The following is a 16,931-nucleotide window of genomic DNA, read 5'->3' as shown; positions in this document are numbered from 1 at the left end:
AGCTCTGAGGGGCCTGATCCTTCCTCCTATGGAGCTCCCCTGTCCTCGCTGCCCAGTGTGAGCTTCCCTCCCTCTCCCTGTCCTCCTGCCTGTCTGCATCTGTGCTGGTTCAGGTCTGTGACAGCCCAAAACAGCCAAGCACCCAGTGAGTGCTAGCACATCTCCCTATGAGGGAGGGCTCGTGGTGGGGAGGGGCTCAAAGGCCCCTGGGATGCCAGCAGACACTGACCTGACATGAATTGATAGAGGATATAGTACAGAAGTTCAATAGAGTAGCCTAACCTAAACCGATTAAGTCTGATACTATATCCATCCATGTCTATCTTAGATGAGGTTCTGCCATTTTTAAATCAGTCTTTGTCCACTGAACTTCTGTTCTGGTAAAGGTTTAGACTGGTTTCTGGTCACTTATACCTGTTTATGTGTAATGTCTGTACCTGGCCTTAGGTGGCTTAGTGGCAGCAGCAATGGGGCCACTAATAGGTCTAGCCTCTCTGCCAGTCCAGTATGTTGTGGCTGAATCCATCCTCTCCAGTCTTTCCTGTGAGTCTGTTCTACCTTCTGGGCATACCTTTACCTTCAATTAACATACATGGGAGTTGTACTTTGTATAACTCATTTCCTACATAGTTAAGCCTCCAAGGCTACATGTCTTATGGCTTATCTGTACTCCAGAGTTGCTGCTGCTGTGGCACTACTGGAAACACAGCATGTCCGGGCAGAAGGGCTTTTTGCCCCCTCTGGCATAGCTGCTTCCATACCTGGGATTTTGTTGGCATAACTGCATTGGCCACAGAGGTGTGATCTTTCCACACCCTATGTAGAGTAGCTAGGCTTTGTAGTTTAGACCCAAGCATCTTTCATGTTGTTCTGTTACAGTTGGCTGTATTTTTAATCTTGAATTCATCCAATTGTAGCTTCTGCTTGCCTGCTATACTTTGTAATGTAGCTAGGCTTATATACAATGGACTAAATTCTGACCTTAACTGCACTTAGTTAACACCATTCATTTTAATACCTCACAGTGGCATTATGGGGATGAATAGATTAAATACTGAGATCAATTCAAGTACTACAAGTAATGGCAGGGACCTTATAAGCACCTAAAATTGCAATAACTGAAAGCATGATATGGTTGTCAATATGTCTGGAATGTAGCCTGTTCAAATGAAGTGTAGACAGTGTCATGGTGGAAAATAGCATCTTTCTACTTGAGGTTTTTTCCATAAACACTGCAAAATCTGAGACTCCAAATCCAATTATCTTCTCTGGGTAACATATTATAAACTTTTCAAAATAAATTAATATTAGTGATGTGAATACTTGAAGGATGACAAAGGGTCATGTCCCCAGTACTTCTCTGGCTCTTCTCAGGTAAGGTCATACCTAGATTGCCTACGGAGCTGGTGCTGGACTTCTTCATTGATGGAAGCCCATTGCGAGAGGTGGCTGCTGAGATACAGAAAGTGTTCCACGTACCCCAGAGCCTCCCTGTCTACATAGCTAGTGCAAGGGATTTTGCCTGGCAAGCCCAGCTTGGAGAAGGACACTTCAGATTGGTGGAACATTTCCACCAATCAGGTAACAGCTGGGAGGGGCCTGCCCCACCCCTGCTGGGGGGATGCGAGGAGCCCCTGGACCTGATTGAAGACTGCACTTTGCAGGTCTGGCAGACTTCATGGGCAGGGCCTCCGGTGTAAATAAAATGACGCCTGCGGGGGACTCAAGAAGAGTGGAGCCAAGAAAAGCTGGGAAGCTCTCCCCCAGCGGGCAACAGGCCCAAGGCTCCTGTAGTTGCCACTCAGGGAGCAGCCTTGGGAGTGGTGCGAGACTGCTCGGGCTGTTGACAGCGCATAGGGACAGCGTGGGGAGACCTGGCCCTGGGAGCAGTATGAGACTGCCCAGGCCCATCCTGGCATGCAGTGTGGCACATGAAGCCCAGGCTTTGGGAGCTGCAAGCAGTGGCTCAAGCCTGCAACCCCGGCAGCGCCAGCAGGCCACACGGTGCACAGGGCAGCACACGGGGCAAGGGCCTTGGGGGCCGCAGTGAGGCTGCTCAGGCCACATTTCCCGGCAAGTGATCAGGTCCCACAGTGCACAGGCTGATGCAGGGGCCTGGGCCTTGGGAGCCAGGGAGCAGCGGAGGCTGCTTGGGTTAGCCACCCAGTGTGATGATGGCTGGCTAGAGCCTGAAGGACCCAGCCTGTGCCCAGCTGAGGGCATTGCCAAGCCAGAGCACGGGGAAATGATACTGCTGCAGCGTGAGGTCCAGCAACCAGGAGCCAGCAGCAGTGGTGCAGCAGCTGAGAGGAGTTGAGCCCTCGGTGCCCAGAGCAGGGCACAAGGTGGGAGGAGCCCAGCAGCTTGGAAGAGGCCAGCAAAGGAGACCCCATTGAGCTGCACTCTGGCCACCGCCACCTGAAAAAGCATGAGTCATTGGGCGCTTGGGTCCCACAGGGGAAAGACGTTTGGGGCAGGCAAACCCAGAGAAGGGGCTAGGTGAGCATCCCCCTGCCTAGTCGAGGCCCTAAGCGGAGGGGCCCCTGGTGCTTCCTGGGCACCCTCCAAAGGACCCCATTGAAGGACTATCTCTTGCCATGGGTCAGGGACTATATTAAGGAATAGATGTTATTAAGATTGTTCATGTTTGTGCCTTATATTTTGCAATTGAAATGTTGTATTGTGATGTTGTAAATAATGTTACTTAGGGTTTGACCTTGGTTTTTGGTTAATGTTCACTGTGTAAATACATGTATATGATAGTTAGTTTTATGTTTATATATATTATAACTCAATAAATTGTATATAACAACTTTGGGCTTGGGCTAACTCTATAGAGGAAAGAGGGATCTGCTCGAAATTCTGGCATCCCTCTCACAGTACCCCCTCCTGCTTACCCATTCCATCTGATTGAGAATAGGGCACACCGTTGGGTATACCTGAGTTACGGGATGTTCAGCTGGCCTGTGGAGGGCTGGTGGAGAACCTTCGTCTTGGCGATGTTCAAGGACAGGCCAAGTCTTTTATATGAATCATTGAAGAGATCTAAGGTTGCTTGCACATCCTGTGCAGAGTTAGCCATCATGCAGCAAGCATCGGCAAACTGAAGGTCATGGATGTCCTTGGTGGCGAGTTTCGTTTTTGCCCAGAAACGCCCAAGATTGAAAAGTTTCCCATCCAGTCGATACTGGATACACTAGATGGTAGATCATCTCAGATGAGGTGGATGATGATGGTCAGATAGATGGTGAACAGGGTGGGGGTGATCACGCAACCTTGTTTGACCCCGGTCTGGATACGGAAAGCATCAGCTTCAGAGCTTCCACTCAGGACAGTGGTGGTCATATTTTCATGCAGGAGCCTCAGCATGGTGACAAACTTCAGTGTGCAGCCGAGGCATTGGAGGATGGTCTACAGAGTTTCATGATTTAAGGAATCGAACACCTTGGTCAGGTCAATGGAGGCGAGGAACAGTTCTTGATTTTGCTCCCAACTTTTTTCTTGGATCTGCCTGGCAATGAAAACCATGTCCGCAGTGCCGTGGGATGATCAGAAGCCACATTAGGTTTCTGGAAGGATCTCCTCGGCAACAGGACAAAGATGGTTCAGAAGGATGCGGGCCAGGATCTTACCTGCAATGGACAGGAGGGAAATCCTGCTGTACTTCCCACAGTCAGATTTGTCCCCCTTCTTGTAGATGGACACAATGGTCGCATTCTTGAGATCCCCGGGGATGTCCTCTTCATCTCAATCGTCCCTTTGAAAAGAAGAGGATCAGGGGAGAGCACCAGGGGCTAGGTAAACAACTATTCACCAAAGCACCGCAGGGGAAAACCAGGAGCAATGGTCATAAACTCCTAGAACAAGGTTTCAGACTGGATATAAGGAAAAACTTCTTCATGGTTTGTGTGACCAAACTCTGGAATTGACTCCCAGTGGGGGTATTGCAAGCACCTACCCTGGAGATCTTCAAAAGGAGACTGGACACACACCTTGCTGGGGTTATTTGATCTCAGAAGTCTTTCCTGCCCAGAGCTGGGGGGCTGGACCCAATGATCTCACGAGGTCCCTTCCAGCCCTAAACTTCTGTGAATCTTAGGGTGGATACTTCTGCAGGCTCAGCAGCTGTGGACTATACAACTGACAAACTTCTCTAGCAAAGGAAGTCTAGAAGAACCATGCACATTAACAATTTGTAAATTTTTAATAATAAAAAATTAAGGGGGGATTAAATATACTTCCACTGACTGCAGAGTGCCTTGGATCAAGGCAGAAAAGTTATCGCAAATGGATAATAAAATCCTTAGTGTTCAGCTGTGAATAATACCATATTTCACAATTCCCAAACCTTTCCTGTATCTCTTAAATCACTGAGGGACCTTGTTGGCAGGTTCGCTATGAATCAGCCCTGCACCCTTCCCAAGTGCCACTCTGAGCTTCTTGCCCTGTCTGATCTAGTGCTTGGCTTTCTGCTTCCTGCCTAATATGTTCCTCTTCTTTCTGCTTCTTGCCCTGCCTGCTACTGTGCTGCCTGTCCCCTCCTTGATCTGCTGCACGCCATACACAGAGGCTGCCTGTGCCACTTGTGGCGCACATGCCACAGATTGACCACCCCGTCTTAAGCGCAGACACAGACACACACAAAACAAACAGTGACCACATTTGAAAAACTTTTATTAACACTGTTGTCTGAGTCTGGGTATGTTCAGAGACAGTGGATGCATCTACACATGAAATCAATGTGCTACAATAAACTCCAGAGCAGTTCACACCAGAGTTAGCTGCTCCCAGGCTCACATGTAGACACTGCGCCTGGGACAGCAGCAATTTGAGCTGGGACAGAGCAAACCACCGGCAGGCTGGGCTGACGTGGTACAATCTACAGCTGTGGTCAGCATCTACATGTGCTTTTTGGCACGGTGAAGTACTCCACCATAAGATAGTACTGCCCCTGACAGTACTATCCTATGGCAAGGTTAGTTTACTGCACCGTGACACAGGTGCACATGTAGATGCTTTACTACAGAGCTAATTAGTCTACTCCCTGGTAAAGCACACATGTAGATGAACCCAGTGATTGTTAAAACTATATGAGAAAAAACCCAAACTTAAAAAGAAAAGAGTGCAAAAGGGGCGAAGGGCTTGATTCCACTCCCATTGAAACCATCAAAAAGACTGCTTGCATTCCATTAGCTCTGGCCCAGGTGAGGTTTAGGCCGTAAGGGTGCATCTACATGAGATGCTTAATGTGCACTTTCCCCCTGTGTGAATTTATTTTAGAAAATAAACAATGCCTAATAACACTGTGTGGTAGCATGCCAGGCAAAAACTATGCTAACATGCTACTGAACAATAGTATTAGGCTACTGCACAGTAAGTGTCACAAAAAACCCATGTGCCGGCACTACTGCACAGTAACTGTGGTTACTATGCAGTTAGTTAGTACTTCATTAAGCGAGTACTAAACTAAATGCACAGTGACTACTGCATATTAGTGAAAGTGCAGATACACCCTAAGAGTGTCAGAGAATGTTTCTTCATAAGGTGCAATGAACACAGTCCTAAAAAGTTCTGATAGCTTCCTGAAAGGTGCTGTGACCCTCAGCTCTCCCTGACTTTGACTGTGACTCAAGAGCACCAGTTTACTGTGCTCTGTAGGCCTCTGACACTATTAAATAAAAAAGCAAGGACAAAGCTGAAACCATGGAAAAATATTGAGAACTTCATATTACTTCTCCAGCCTGACCCAGAAGCCTTTGATATTCGCAGAGTGGTCTAAAACTCTCCTTTATGATGATTGACTACATTCTTCAGAAGATACCACAGGAATCTACTGTGATGAAATGTAACACTCCCATGGAGGCAAAAATATGTTTACCTCTTTAATGCAAGCAACTTTGTCTGGTTTGCTTTTCAACCACTGTAACAAGATGATTCAAAGATGAGACTTGTGTGGCTGTTAGGTTGCCATGATGGATTTTAGAAAGATGGAAATCATGTCACATTTATATAAGCTTTATAGCTGCTGCTCTTTAGAAATACATCTTAATTATTGGGTAAAAATATCAAGCTGTAACTTGTATACTTACTTTAAAAACCTCATTTTTTTAGTATCATACTTCTAAACATCAGCTCTTCATTGAGGTTAGTATTTATTTATAAGCTGGGTATCACAGGCATATAATACAGGAAATGGTTCTTGATGGCAATAGTTATTAGAAATGCTTGCTTTTGACCCATGATATTTGTCTGTATTAAATTATAGAATGGCTGCCACAACGCTCTAAATTATGGCTGAGAATGAAATGCATTGTTCTTGTATAGCCCAGCACTTAGCAACGACTTTTTAGGCTGAAATTGTTTCAGCTCAAAACTATTGTTAGAAGTGAAAATGTGGACAAATTAAGATAAGTTACCTTTTGTAATGAAAAATATGTTGTTTGTGCTTATATTATTTTTGTATACTTTTCCCTCTTCTTGAATAACTTAAAATTGCTTGGTTTAAAACTTTAGAGTTGTAGTTCACAATGAGGATTGCAGCTGAGCCACGTTTAAAAAAACCTGGTTGAAAAATAAAGGAAGTTATATTTAAGGTCTGAGGCCTGCAAACTCATAAACATATAGATAATTCTAAGAGGATCGTTCACATGTGTAAAGCAAAGCCAGGCCACAAGTGTATGCAGGATTAAGGCCAAAATTTGGAAAGAGTTTAGCCTGTGATACAGAAAAACACTTAAAAGCTTAACTTCAAGCATGTGCTTAAATCCCACTGATTTCAGTGGCAGTGAGACAGATGCTCAGTTGCTTCCAGAACTGGGAATATTCATGCCTTAGCTGGTAAATATGTCATTATGTCTTTCCGCCCCAATAAAAAAGTGACAAAAAGTTTGTTTATTTTCTAAAATAAATTCACACAGCGGGAAAGTGAATGACATGTGACACGTTATACTTCTAGTGCAACTGGTGCTCGTTTTGATGTTCAATTTAGTCTGGCAATTGATTAATATGAATAATCAACATTATTTAAGTCCATAAACCTATACCAGGGATTAAACGGCTGTACAAAGACTGAGGAAATAAAACTGAAGGAAATGAGAAGCTGCTGTGTTTTTGAGGCGAACATAAGCTTGAAAATGTCATAAATCTCTGTTGATCATGCTTGCACTGAACTCTTCACTGTATCTGATCACTTCACAAACATAAGAGAAAGCATCCTATAGCAGGGAAGTACTTGTCAGAACTGGGGCACAGAGAGAGGGGTGTGATTTGCAGAGAATCAGATAGGATGTCTGCATGACTTCCATCAGACAGCTCAGTCTGGGTCTCCCAAGTTTGACATGTTAAGCACTAAGCCATCATACCTATCAAAGCAGAACGATTTAGCAACCATCAAAATGCAGTGATTATGCAAATCATTGTACTCTGATTGGGTAATAAAAGCTATCAACCATTCAGAGTTAAGGGGTTTGCATACTGTATGATTATTGAGAAATAAAATCACAGTGATTATGCAAATCAGAGCCCCTTAGCCAATCAGATAGAAGGATGCAAGTGAGAAAAGATTGTACATTTATGCATCAATAACTATACAGTATCCCTGAGCTCCAGTTATTATTATTTTTGTTATTTGACTGCAGTAGTGCCCAGAGGCCCCAATCAATATAATATCAAATATAATTGTTTTATTTTCGATTCTGTTATGAATCTTGACATCTGCAGTCATTACATATTGGATAAATGACAATTAGGATCCGAGCTGAGTTTTTTTCCATCTCCTGTTAGTGCAAACATTTAAGTCAACAAAACTCGGGGAAACAAGGAAGAAATATGCCATAAGCCATAAAATTAAATACAAAATAACACAACACTATTTATTAGGGGAAAGCCCTCTTTTCAAAGGGCTGTGCTGGTATGAATTAATTAATTCATGAACATTCCTGAAGGCATCCTTTCCTTGATCAGTTTAAATGCAACACCCAGGCCCATTCTTGTTTTCCTTGCACAGCTAAAATAGTCATGGAGTCCAGCAGGAAATCTGGGGGTGGAAAGGACAGCAGGACTGGTTTCCTGCTGACTCTGTTGAGTCCCCAGCAGCGGTCTCTCCAGACCAGGACAGTGTAAACAGCTTCTGTGTGTTGGCTGCCTCTGGGGGAGGGGGCAGTTCCTGTGGTGTTGGCACAAGCCTCAGGACAGTGAGGCTCTTCTAGATTAACAGGCAAGAGCTTCACAGGCTACAGTCTACTTTGCCACAAGTACAAATGGACTTGTGAAGGGTAGCAGTACTCAATAGAAAGATTTGTCTCGACGGGTAAATTTACCTGTTACACTTAAACCCCACTAAATCTGTGGACTGTTTATGTACTTTGACTTGTTGCTAGAGGGTTGGGTAAAGGAACAAGAACAAGCAGCATGCTATTTGTGGAGCACTGGGCAACCAACCTCTGCCTGCCCTTGGTCTCTAGCTAAGGACCTGGCTCAGGGACCCTCTTTCTGTGCCTTACCTCCTCAGCCTCCTGATGGCTATCTATCTGGAGCATTTTATGGCCCTCCCCAATACCTGCCTTTCTAACAGAAGAGGGAGACCCTGGTGGATGCCGACCTTGAGTACGCCAGGCAGCAGCCCCTTAGCTGCCTTCAAGAAGCCCTTGCTGAGGCTCTGGCTGCACTACTCTACTCCTGGCACTATTGTGTTTCTGCACTCCCCACACGCAGCCCCACATCTGCCAGCTCCTGGTCAATCTCCATCTACCTGGCCGGGGAGGAAGGGACGACGCCCCGTGACTTCTTCTTGTTTCTGCACCTCATCTACTCACGTCTCTGGGCAGATTTTCACCAGGCAGCGTCGGCTAGCTCCTCAAACTCGCTCAAGGGGTAGTGGCCCCTGGCCGACATGCTCTACTTTGTTCCCTGCCTTGGAGCAGACAACATGCACCTTCGGCCCCTGCTCCCAGACCTTTACTGTCCCAAGGAATCAACTGTTATGCATTCAGTTTTCTTCTTAACTGGGGCGGGGGGGAGATGGAGACTCACAGTTTTCTTAGTGGGCGTAGACTTTCAGTTACCCCTAAGCATAGCAAACAGGCCTGGCGAGTGGCTCCACATTGTAACTTCCACTGCACTCGCACGGTCCCTCTTCATGACCACTGCACACCCCTGTTCACACAGCACCCAAAGTCATGCCCAGGGACATGGGGGCAGCGGTGGGCGAGTCATTTGGGGCCCCTTCAAGGCTTACTTTTGATGGCCTAGAAGCAAGTCGGACACTTTTGATTTCAATTTCTCTTTGCCTTACCCATGAAACTGCAATGAAAGTATCTTAATGCAATATTGATAATACAAATCTTCAGTGTCATTTTTATTTCTGTAAAGTGCAGGGCCCTGGACCGTCACCCAGTCTGCCCTCCCCTCATGGCACCACTGATGGGGGCAGGTGCTCGGGGGTCCCTGTAGGGAGTCTCCACCTCCCCAGGCAGGTACAGGGGAGTGTGTGTGCCTGCATGTGTGTGTGTGGGGGAGGGGCCTGGGGGTGTGTGGAGGGAAAGTGTTGTGTGAGGGGGAAGTGTGCGCGCATGTACGTGAGGGTAGAGTGTTGTGCGAGGGAGGAACTGTGTGTGTGTGCATATTTGTGAGGGGGGGGTGAGGGGAAAGTGTGTGCGCGCAAGTGTGTGAGGGAAGAGTGCTGTGTGACGGAAAAGTGCACGCGCGCGTGCAAGGGGGGGCGCGTGCGGGTGACGATTCGCGCGCGCGCGTGCTCAAAGCCGCACACATGCGTGAGGGGGAGTGTGCGCTTGCGCGGAGAACGCTGCCTGAAGTGGGGAACGCTTCTGCGCGCGCACGTGCGGGTGACGGAATGACGTTTACACGTCATCGTCCCGGCCCCGCCCGCCGCCACGTCCCGGCCCCGCCCCCTCCCCCCGAGCGGCGCGGCGGGGCACGGCGGGCCATGGCGTTCACACTGTACGGGCTGCTGCAGGCCGCGCTGCTCTTCGTCAACGCCATGGCCGTGCTGCACGAGGAGCGCTTCCTCCGCAACGGTGAGCGGGGCTGGGGCTGGGGCCGGGGCCGGGGCCGGGCCGGGTCTTCCTGCGGGGCCGGACCGCGCGCGGGTGCTTAGTCATGGCCGGTTGTCGTCTGTTATCTGGAGGAGCTCTTCCGCCTGCCGGCGCGCGGCGGTGCCGTGGTGGAGATCGGGCGCCCCCCTCGCAGCTGTCATCCTCCCTCGCAGGGGAGGCGCGGCGACGAGGGGTGCAGGTCGTGTCTCCCCTGGCGGGAGCCCTTCCCTGCACTTGCCCCGGTCGCAGCCAGCGTCTTGAGCGCGGCTCACCAAAATCGTCCGCGATCTTCAGATGGCGTCTTGCAACCTCCTTAAATGGTGGCGTCAATACATCCCTCTTCTTTTGGGAAGTAACTTTCCAGACGCGATCCTAGGTTTGCGCTTTTTTTTCCCGTGCCTGTATCATGCCGGCGGCAGCGCAAAACCGTCTTCCTGTGGATGCACCGAATTCCCTTCTCCGTTTTGCGGGTCAGCCCGTGGCGTCAGACTCTGCCCCTGCGGGCACAGCTTTGCATTTCCAGCTCTGTTTCTATCGCTCCTCCTGGAGATTCTCCGTTTTTTGTCTCGTATGAAATTCCCGTATTGACGAGACCACTCAACTTCGCGTCGTGAGCCAATCCTGTTACCAGACAAGGTCATTAAAAAAAATATTAAATACTTTCAGACCCAAAACTGATCCTTGAGGAAGTCTGCTAGTAACAGCTTGCTCCGGCCTGATCCTTATCTCTTCTTTACTGTCCGTTGTCATCTCCCCTTGAGCCAGCTCTCTACCCACATTATAGTTACATTAACCCCCATTTTCACTGTTATTTCACAGATGTTTTTCTGAAGTCCAGAAAGGAGATATAGTAGATCTCATTGTTGTGTTGAAAATAAGTTACCTCCAAAAGCTTTTAGCTTATCCTACACAATCTATCTACCTTGGTTACATTTTGTATCTGGCTTTCCATTTTTCCTCATGTCTTCTACTTTTCTTCAAATTTTAACTATTATTCCAGGGCTGTGGAAGCACTCCATAAAAGCGTTGGGGTTTTTAACATGAATATTATAGCATGAAGCATTTAGTATACAGGCATTCCTCGACTTGCGTTTTGAGTTGCAATGTTTCGCACTTACGACGGTTATAAATTGAGACCGTTTCGACTTTATGACGTCCGTTTCGACTTTACAACGCTTGTTCACTGGGGTGGCATCGAATCGGATCAAGTTACCTGCATCACCCATCTCCCTGGAGAATATCCGTCCAAACTTCCTTGGACACTTCCTTTAAGAAAGTAGACACAACTTCAGAAAACCTGCAGCCAAGACTCCTGAGAAGCCCTTCAAAAAGTCCAACCGAGAGCCCTTCAAAGAGTTGAGCAAAGTTGCATCAAAGAAGTCCTTCCAAATCAATATGATTGCTGTTCACAATATAAACACATTAATGTAGCTATACTACTCATCTATAATTGATTTGAGTACAAAATTCTGGTGTATTTTTGGTGAAAGTAGGGTATCGGGCCTTGGTTTAGGAACCAATCCCCCATTTATAACATTGTTTCTTACGAGAAAATTGGTTCTGAGTTATAATGTTTTGACTTAAGGCACGGTTTTCAGGATCTGATTGTGTCGTAAGTCCGAGGACTGCCTCTATTTGGTCTCTACTTTCTCATCCACTCCCAAGCCTTTGCCATGCTTTTCTGCTATTGAGGAGACTCCCTGTATCTGGCAGTTCTCTGTACAGAAGGTTTTTAGGACTGACACAATCTTTTATTCTATTTAGTCATTTTCTTGCATCAGCACCCTTATACATTTTGTATTTATAAAATGGATTGTTTGTACTTTCCAACAATTCCTGACAGACCCTTGTTCTTCCTTCCATTCAGTTTTCCTTAGCTTGTGTTGATTTTTGTAATTTGGTTTCTACTTTTTATTATTTCCTGTCCCATTCTCTTGCTCCCTGCTCTCCCCTTCCTTTTTTCTACTTCTGTCTCACCTTTGCTGAGCTGAAACCTCAGGTCTCGCTCTGGAAATTCAAGGTCAGGTAGGTGTATACTATGCTACTGAAAGAGCATCCAGGCTCTTAAAATACATCTAAAATAAACAGACAGGATTTTGTTTGGGGTTGACATTTCCCTGTGATGGGTCAAGTTGGGCTTACTGGTAGTATCCTTTCTCTGATCCTTCCCAACAGGACTTGTGAGGGCACACAATCTGCTGGGGCTTTGGGCTCCTTTGGGAGCCGCATACAGGCTTTGTGAGGAGGTGGTGGATACTCAAAGACAAAACAGGCTTAGGAAGTGCTCTCTTGGATCAAGCAGTTATCCATCTGATCCGCTAGTCGACTCTGACAGAGGATCGTCCCATAGTCTCAAGTCTTCTTATCTGTCCTCTTGTGGATAGCTAGTAATAACCAACCCCAACAGGGAAAAGGCCTCCTAGTCCCTTTCAGCTAGCGTTTAGTTTAGACCTCATAGTACAAAGGGTCATAGCCCATAAAAACCAAAAACACAAAAAACCCAAATTTCATCCTTTCTGTTGTGTCTGGATATCCTCATCCCTTGAAAATCATCCTTTGAAGATGATAAATCTTGCTGGGATCTTGACCCTGTAGTTTTGTGGCATTGGGTTCCAGAGTTTGTGCTGTAATATATAATCTTTTATGTATAAATATGTTGCCCTAACAATTTTGTTGCTGGAAATAGCAAATCTGAGCATCTAGTTTACTTTGTCTTCCTGCTCCTGTTTCACATACCTCAACAAGGTCTCCTTTTATTGTTCTCTTCTCCAAACTAGAGAAACCCTTTCAACCTTTATTCAGACGGAAGTGTGTTATACCTTAGCTACTTGCATTGTGTGTCCTGGATCACTCTTATTTCTGCTTAATCGCTGCAGGGACAGAGTGACCTGAACGAAAAACAGTATTCCAGATTGGAGCACACCACTGATGTAACTGCATTATCATAGTTTTCCTATTGCCTTCTTTATACATCTTGATACCTTGTTTGCTTTTAAAATAATGGTGCACATCGAGCTGCACATTGAAAGTCTTTTATTGAGCTCCTGTGAATTTTATATATAAAGTCTTTCCTGAGTGGCTACCTAGTGATTTAGAGTCCAGCAATATGTATGAGCAGGTCTAATTATTCCTTCCAGTGGGCACTGTCTTGCATTTAGCAACTCTAAATTTAATTTGATATCATATTGGCCATTCATTTAACATTATTGGATTCTTCTGTGGTTCCTTGTGGATTTCCTTTTTCATCCTAATGTGATTCTGTCCTTTGCAAATCTGGCTATCTCTTTGTGCATTCTTAATATATATTTTAATGATCAAGTAAGAGGGATCTTCTTCTAGAACAGGAAAGTCATGTAGGACTGGTCCATGGGCCCAACAAACAGTGTGGCACCAGTCTCTCAGGCTGGATCAGGCATACAAGATCCAGTTCCCATGACACCTTGTTCCAGCTGGTCCAGGATTGTGGTGCATGTGGTTCCCACCATGGCTGAATCAGGATGTCAGCGGCACGTGTTGCTTGGTCCAGCTGATCTGGAGCAGATACTGCATGCAGCGTGGCTTCCAGGTTGGCTGGAGTGGAAGCTGGATTTGGCGTGCAGGCAGATCCTGGACTGGCCCAGTGCAGGGCCAGCACCAGGGGTTGGGTAGTGTGGCTCTGTAGGCCAGATCTTTGACGTCCCAGGTCTAGAAGTTTGGGCCACTGTTATTCCTACTTTCTATTTTATGCTTCCTAGTTGGTGATCGAATTGTATCTGTCACTTCAAACCTACTTTGTTTCTAAAATTTCCTCATGGGTGGGTGGAACTTTGTCAAAAGGGTTTGTTTTTTGCTTTGCTTTGCATTTCAGGTGAATTGTCTATCAGATATATCTAAGGATTTGTAGAAACCTAAATAGCCATAGTTTGCCTTTTCAGAAACATGCTCACTTGCAGTTGTTTCCACTGACTGTTTCAAGCAGTTTACCTGCCTTTGAAATAAGGCTTGCTGGTATGTCATTTGGCTGTAGTAATGGCAAAACTGAATCTTATGTGAGTGAGATCACCTAATAATATTGCCAGTAACAGTGAGTAACCACATTAAAAAATCACCCAACCTTCTTTGTGTTATCCAGTTGGCTGGGGAACAGATCAGGGGACTGGAGGATTCGGAGAAAAGCCAGGAATTAAAGCACAGTTGATGAACCTTATTCGATCTGTACGAACAGTTATGAGAGGTAAAGTGAAGATGCATTTTTGTTGATGCTTATTGTTGGCTACATTCTTTCCCCTTTAATTAAATTGTTTGTTCATAGAACTGTCCCAGCACCTGAATTTGAAACGTTGCCCCTTTAATGAAGGCTTTCCTTCCCCAGCTGGGGAAATCATTTCTGCTCAGTTATTTTTACCCAGCTCTTTCCTATCAACTCCTTAGGCCACTTTGTACAAAATGTATGTATCATCCTCCTGTTGTGCTCTGAGAAGATGGTGTGAGGCACAGCTCTCTGCTACCCAGTTGCTATACCCACAGCTTGATGTGGAAAAAATCCCCTTGGCTGCCTGTATCATACATGCTTGTAGTCCTGAGTTGGGGTGTGTAATCCTGTTGTTGCCCTATTATGCTACTTGCTTATCATGGCCTAAACTTTTTTTCTCTCCGGCTCTTATCCTCTCCCTAAGATTTCTGTTTTGGAAAACAGGAGAGAGATGAGTAATGAAAGGGACTCAGTGGGTGAATCACAAAAGCACAAGTTTTTAGTCATCTAGGAAAAAACCTCTCTCCGTGTCAAAAGTTCTGTTTCTGAGTGTATTGGTCAGGCAAGCTGGCATTGCTCGTTGGGCTCTTGGAAAGGGAACGGCTGTTGGATGCTAGATTAGAAAGGAGATACTTGCTTGAGAGACCAGAAAGAAGCCTCTATGTCTAGGGCTCACAATGTTTGTAAGCCAGTTGTTATGGAAGCTTTCTTTCCTATGGTCATAGAAGAATTATGATTTCTAAAATTCAGCCCTGACCTGCTTTTAAATTATTTCAAGTATCATAATACAGTTGTGTGTAAATTATTGCATATTGAGAGAAACTACAAGAATTCCTGATAGACTTAGTGGCATGCAGTGTGAGGACAGCTCAGTACGTGTTAGTACAGGAATGAGTTGTATCCACTTCATGTTGGTGGTAGTGAGAGGTTGTAACTGTTCTGACTGTTTGGCAGTGTACCTTCTAAAGGTCTGGCTTGTGTCACAGTAGCTATACTGTGCTGTCCACCTCACAAAATCTTCACTACAACCCACATGAATTTACAGCTTTCTAGGGAATACAAGGGCTGTCCTCAGAAGACCAGAGAGAGAAATGGCTATGGAGAGAATTCAGCCTCACCTGTAGAAGTGCTTTCTTGTGGTTAGGTGTGAGACACTAGGGAGGACATGGCAGCATTAGGAATTTCTACTGTTGTTTTCTGTTCTCCCTCCTGGACAGTCCGCCCCCCCCCCTCTTTCCCCAGATTCTGAATGTGCATATACACATTTAAATATTTTAAAAAATCAATTGATTGTATTTTCCCCCATTAGTCTCCCAGCATAATAATCTGTCATGAATTTTGGGGGGGTGAGCTATTGGGATGCAAAGGTTACTTTGTGGTACCTTCTTGTGTTTTTATTTTCTTCTGTTTCTCTAATTGTTCTTATTGGATATTGCCCTGATCTTTCTTTGGAAAGGGTGGTACCTGAATCTGATAAATAAATGATGTTTCTGTGTGCAGCCTAAAGGAGTATTTCCATAAAGATTTTGTATTTCCTTTGCAGTGCCACTAATAGCAGTGAACTCCATCACAATTGTATTGCTCTTACTATTTGGCTGAAGATGATTGGTTGAAAACAAACCCTTTGGACATCCAAAGTGGAGAGACCGCCACCCACGACTGCTTCGGGATAATTGGGATCCACCACGGTTTAGCTGTCAAACTTGGCATTCAGCTTAATAAAGACACTCTTTGTATTTATCTTCTTTCTAAATGTTCACTCACAGTTTCATTACACAAGATAACGGGATCAATGCAACAGTGCTGTAAATACATTGGACTGCAACAAGTTTTACCGCTGACTGTTAATAGCGCCAACTGTTACAGTATGTGTTGTAACATATTGTAATGATTGTTAAAAGGGTGCAGGTTTTTTTAAATATCTTGTTACTCAGGAATGAATGCACTCCCAGTACACGTTAGGATTTTAGACATGAGCGAATTATAATGTTTTTGTTCTCTTAGTAATTACCACAGTATTATTAAATAGACACTTCATTTGGTTCTTAAGATGTATTGCAGATTATTGATGAGACATTTGTTTGGGGAGAGTGAATCCACATGGGTAAGATCCTGGCTCAGTTGAAGTCAAAGGTAAAAATTCCTCTGACTTCACTGGGGCCAGGATATTGTTTGGTAGCATTTGGTGTTTTCTCAGACCAATGACATTTAAAGCTAACAGCAAAGTATTTTAAAGTAAGTGCAATAGCTATGTAAAAGCTACAAGGGCTGTTCTATGGTGAGGAAACCTAGTTATTGAGTGTTAAAATATAGATTAGGAAGTGAAGTGCCGGTCATTGTTCTGTCAAGACTTTTTCCTTGCTAAACATCTTTGTAACAAGGTAGTATGTTTGAAATGCTGAACTGTTTGTATTCTAAGCTGTTTTGAGTAATATTGAGGAAAATACTGCACCCTTTTTTCAAATGCAATTTAGTTTAAAAAAAAAAACATGCAAAACTAGCAGTGAATCTTCAGACTCGATTTACTCCTTCCTTATCGCTCCTTTCCACTAAATAACTGTCTTATTCAAAGTGAAACTGGTTTAAATCTCTCTCAGTCCTTTGTCAGGCAAAAGTGCTATTATTTTGATAACGGTTTTCCTTGAATC

At 45.2% G+C, this 16,931-nt stretch overlaps 1 protein-coding gene across 1 annotated transcript; it reads left to right on the top strand.

Moving 5' to 3' along the window:
* The first annotated feature begins 9,875 nt into the window (after nucleotides 1-9,875).
* IER3IP1 (immediate early response 3 interacting protein 1) lies at nucleotides 9,876-16,023 on the top strand. The gene is made up of 3 exons (XM_090037753.1): nucleotides 9,876-10,034; nucleotides 14,164-14,265; nucleotides 15,827-16,023. The coding sequence occupies exons 1-3, from the start codon at nucleotides 9,944-9,946 to the stop codon at nucleotides 15,880-15,882; spliced, it is 249 nt and encodes an 82-aa protein (XP_089893879.1). The 5' UTR covers nucleotides 9,876-9,943; the 3' UTR covers nucleotides 15,883-16,023.
* The last annotated feature ends 908 nt before the right edge of the window (nucleotides 16,024-16,931 follow it).

Source organism: Crocodylus siamensis, chromosome 3, assembly GCF_052110815.1.
Source record: "Crocodylus siamensis isolate JL-2025a chromosome 3, ASM5211081v1, whole genome shotgun sequence".
Lineage (NCBI taxonomy): Eukaryota > Metazoa > Chordata > Crocodylia > Crocodylidae > Crocodylus > Crocodylus siamensis.
This window is presented reverse-complemented; position numbering and strand designations above follow the sequence as displayed.

What these genes read in the sequence shown, in the direction of transcription:
- IER3IP1 (XM_090037753.1), top strand. Translation starts at nt 9,944, where the DNA reads ATGGCGTTCACACTGTACGGGCTGCTGCAGGCCGCGCTGCTCTTCGTC. An exon ending in GGAGCGCTTCCTCCGCAACG is followed by an intron (nt 10,035 to 14,163) that starts GTGAGCGGGGCT and finishes TGTGTTATCCAG; the next exon opens with TTGGCTGGGGAACAGATCAG. An exon ending in TGTACGAACAGTTATGAGAG is followed by an intron (nt 14,266 to 15,826) that starts GTAAAGTGAAGA and finishes TTTCCTTTGCAG; the next exon opens with TGCCACTAATAGCAGTGAAC.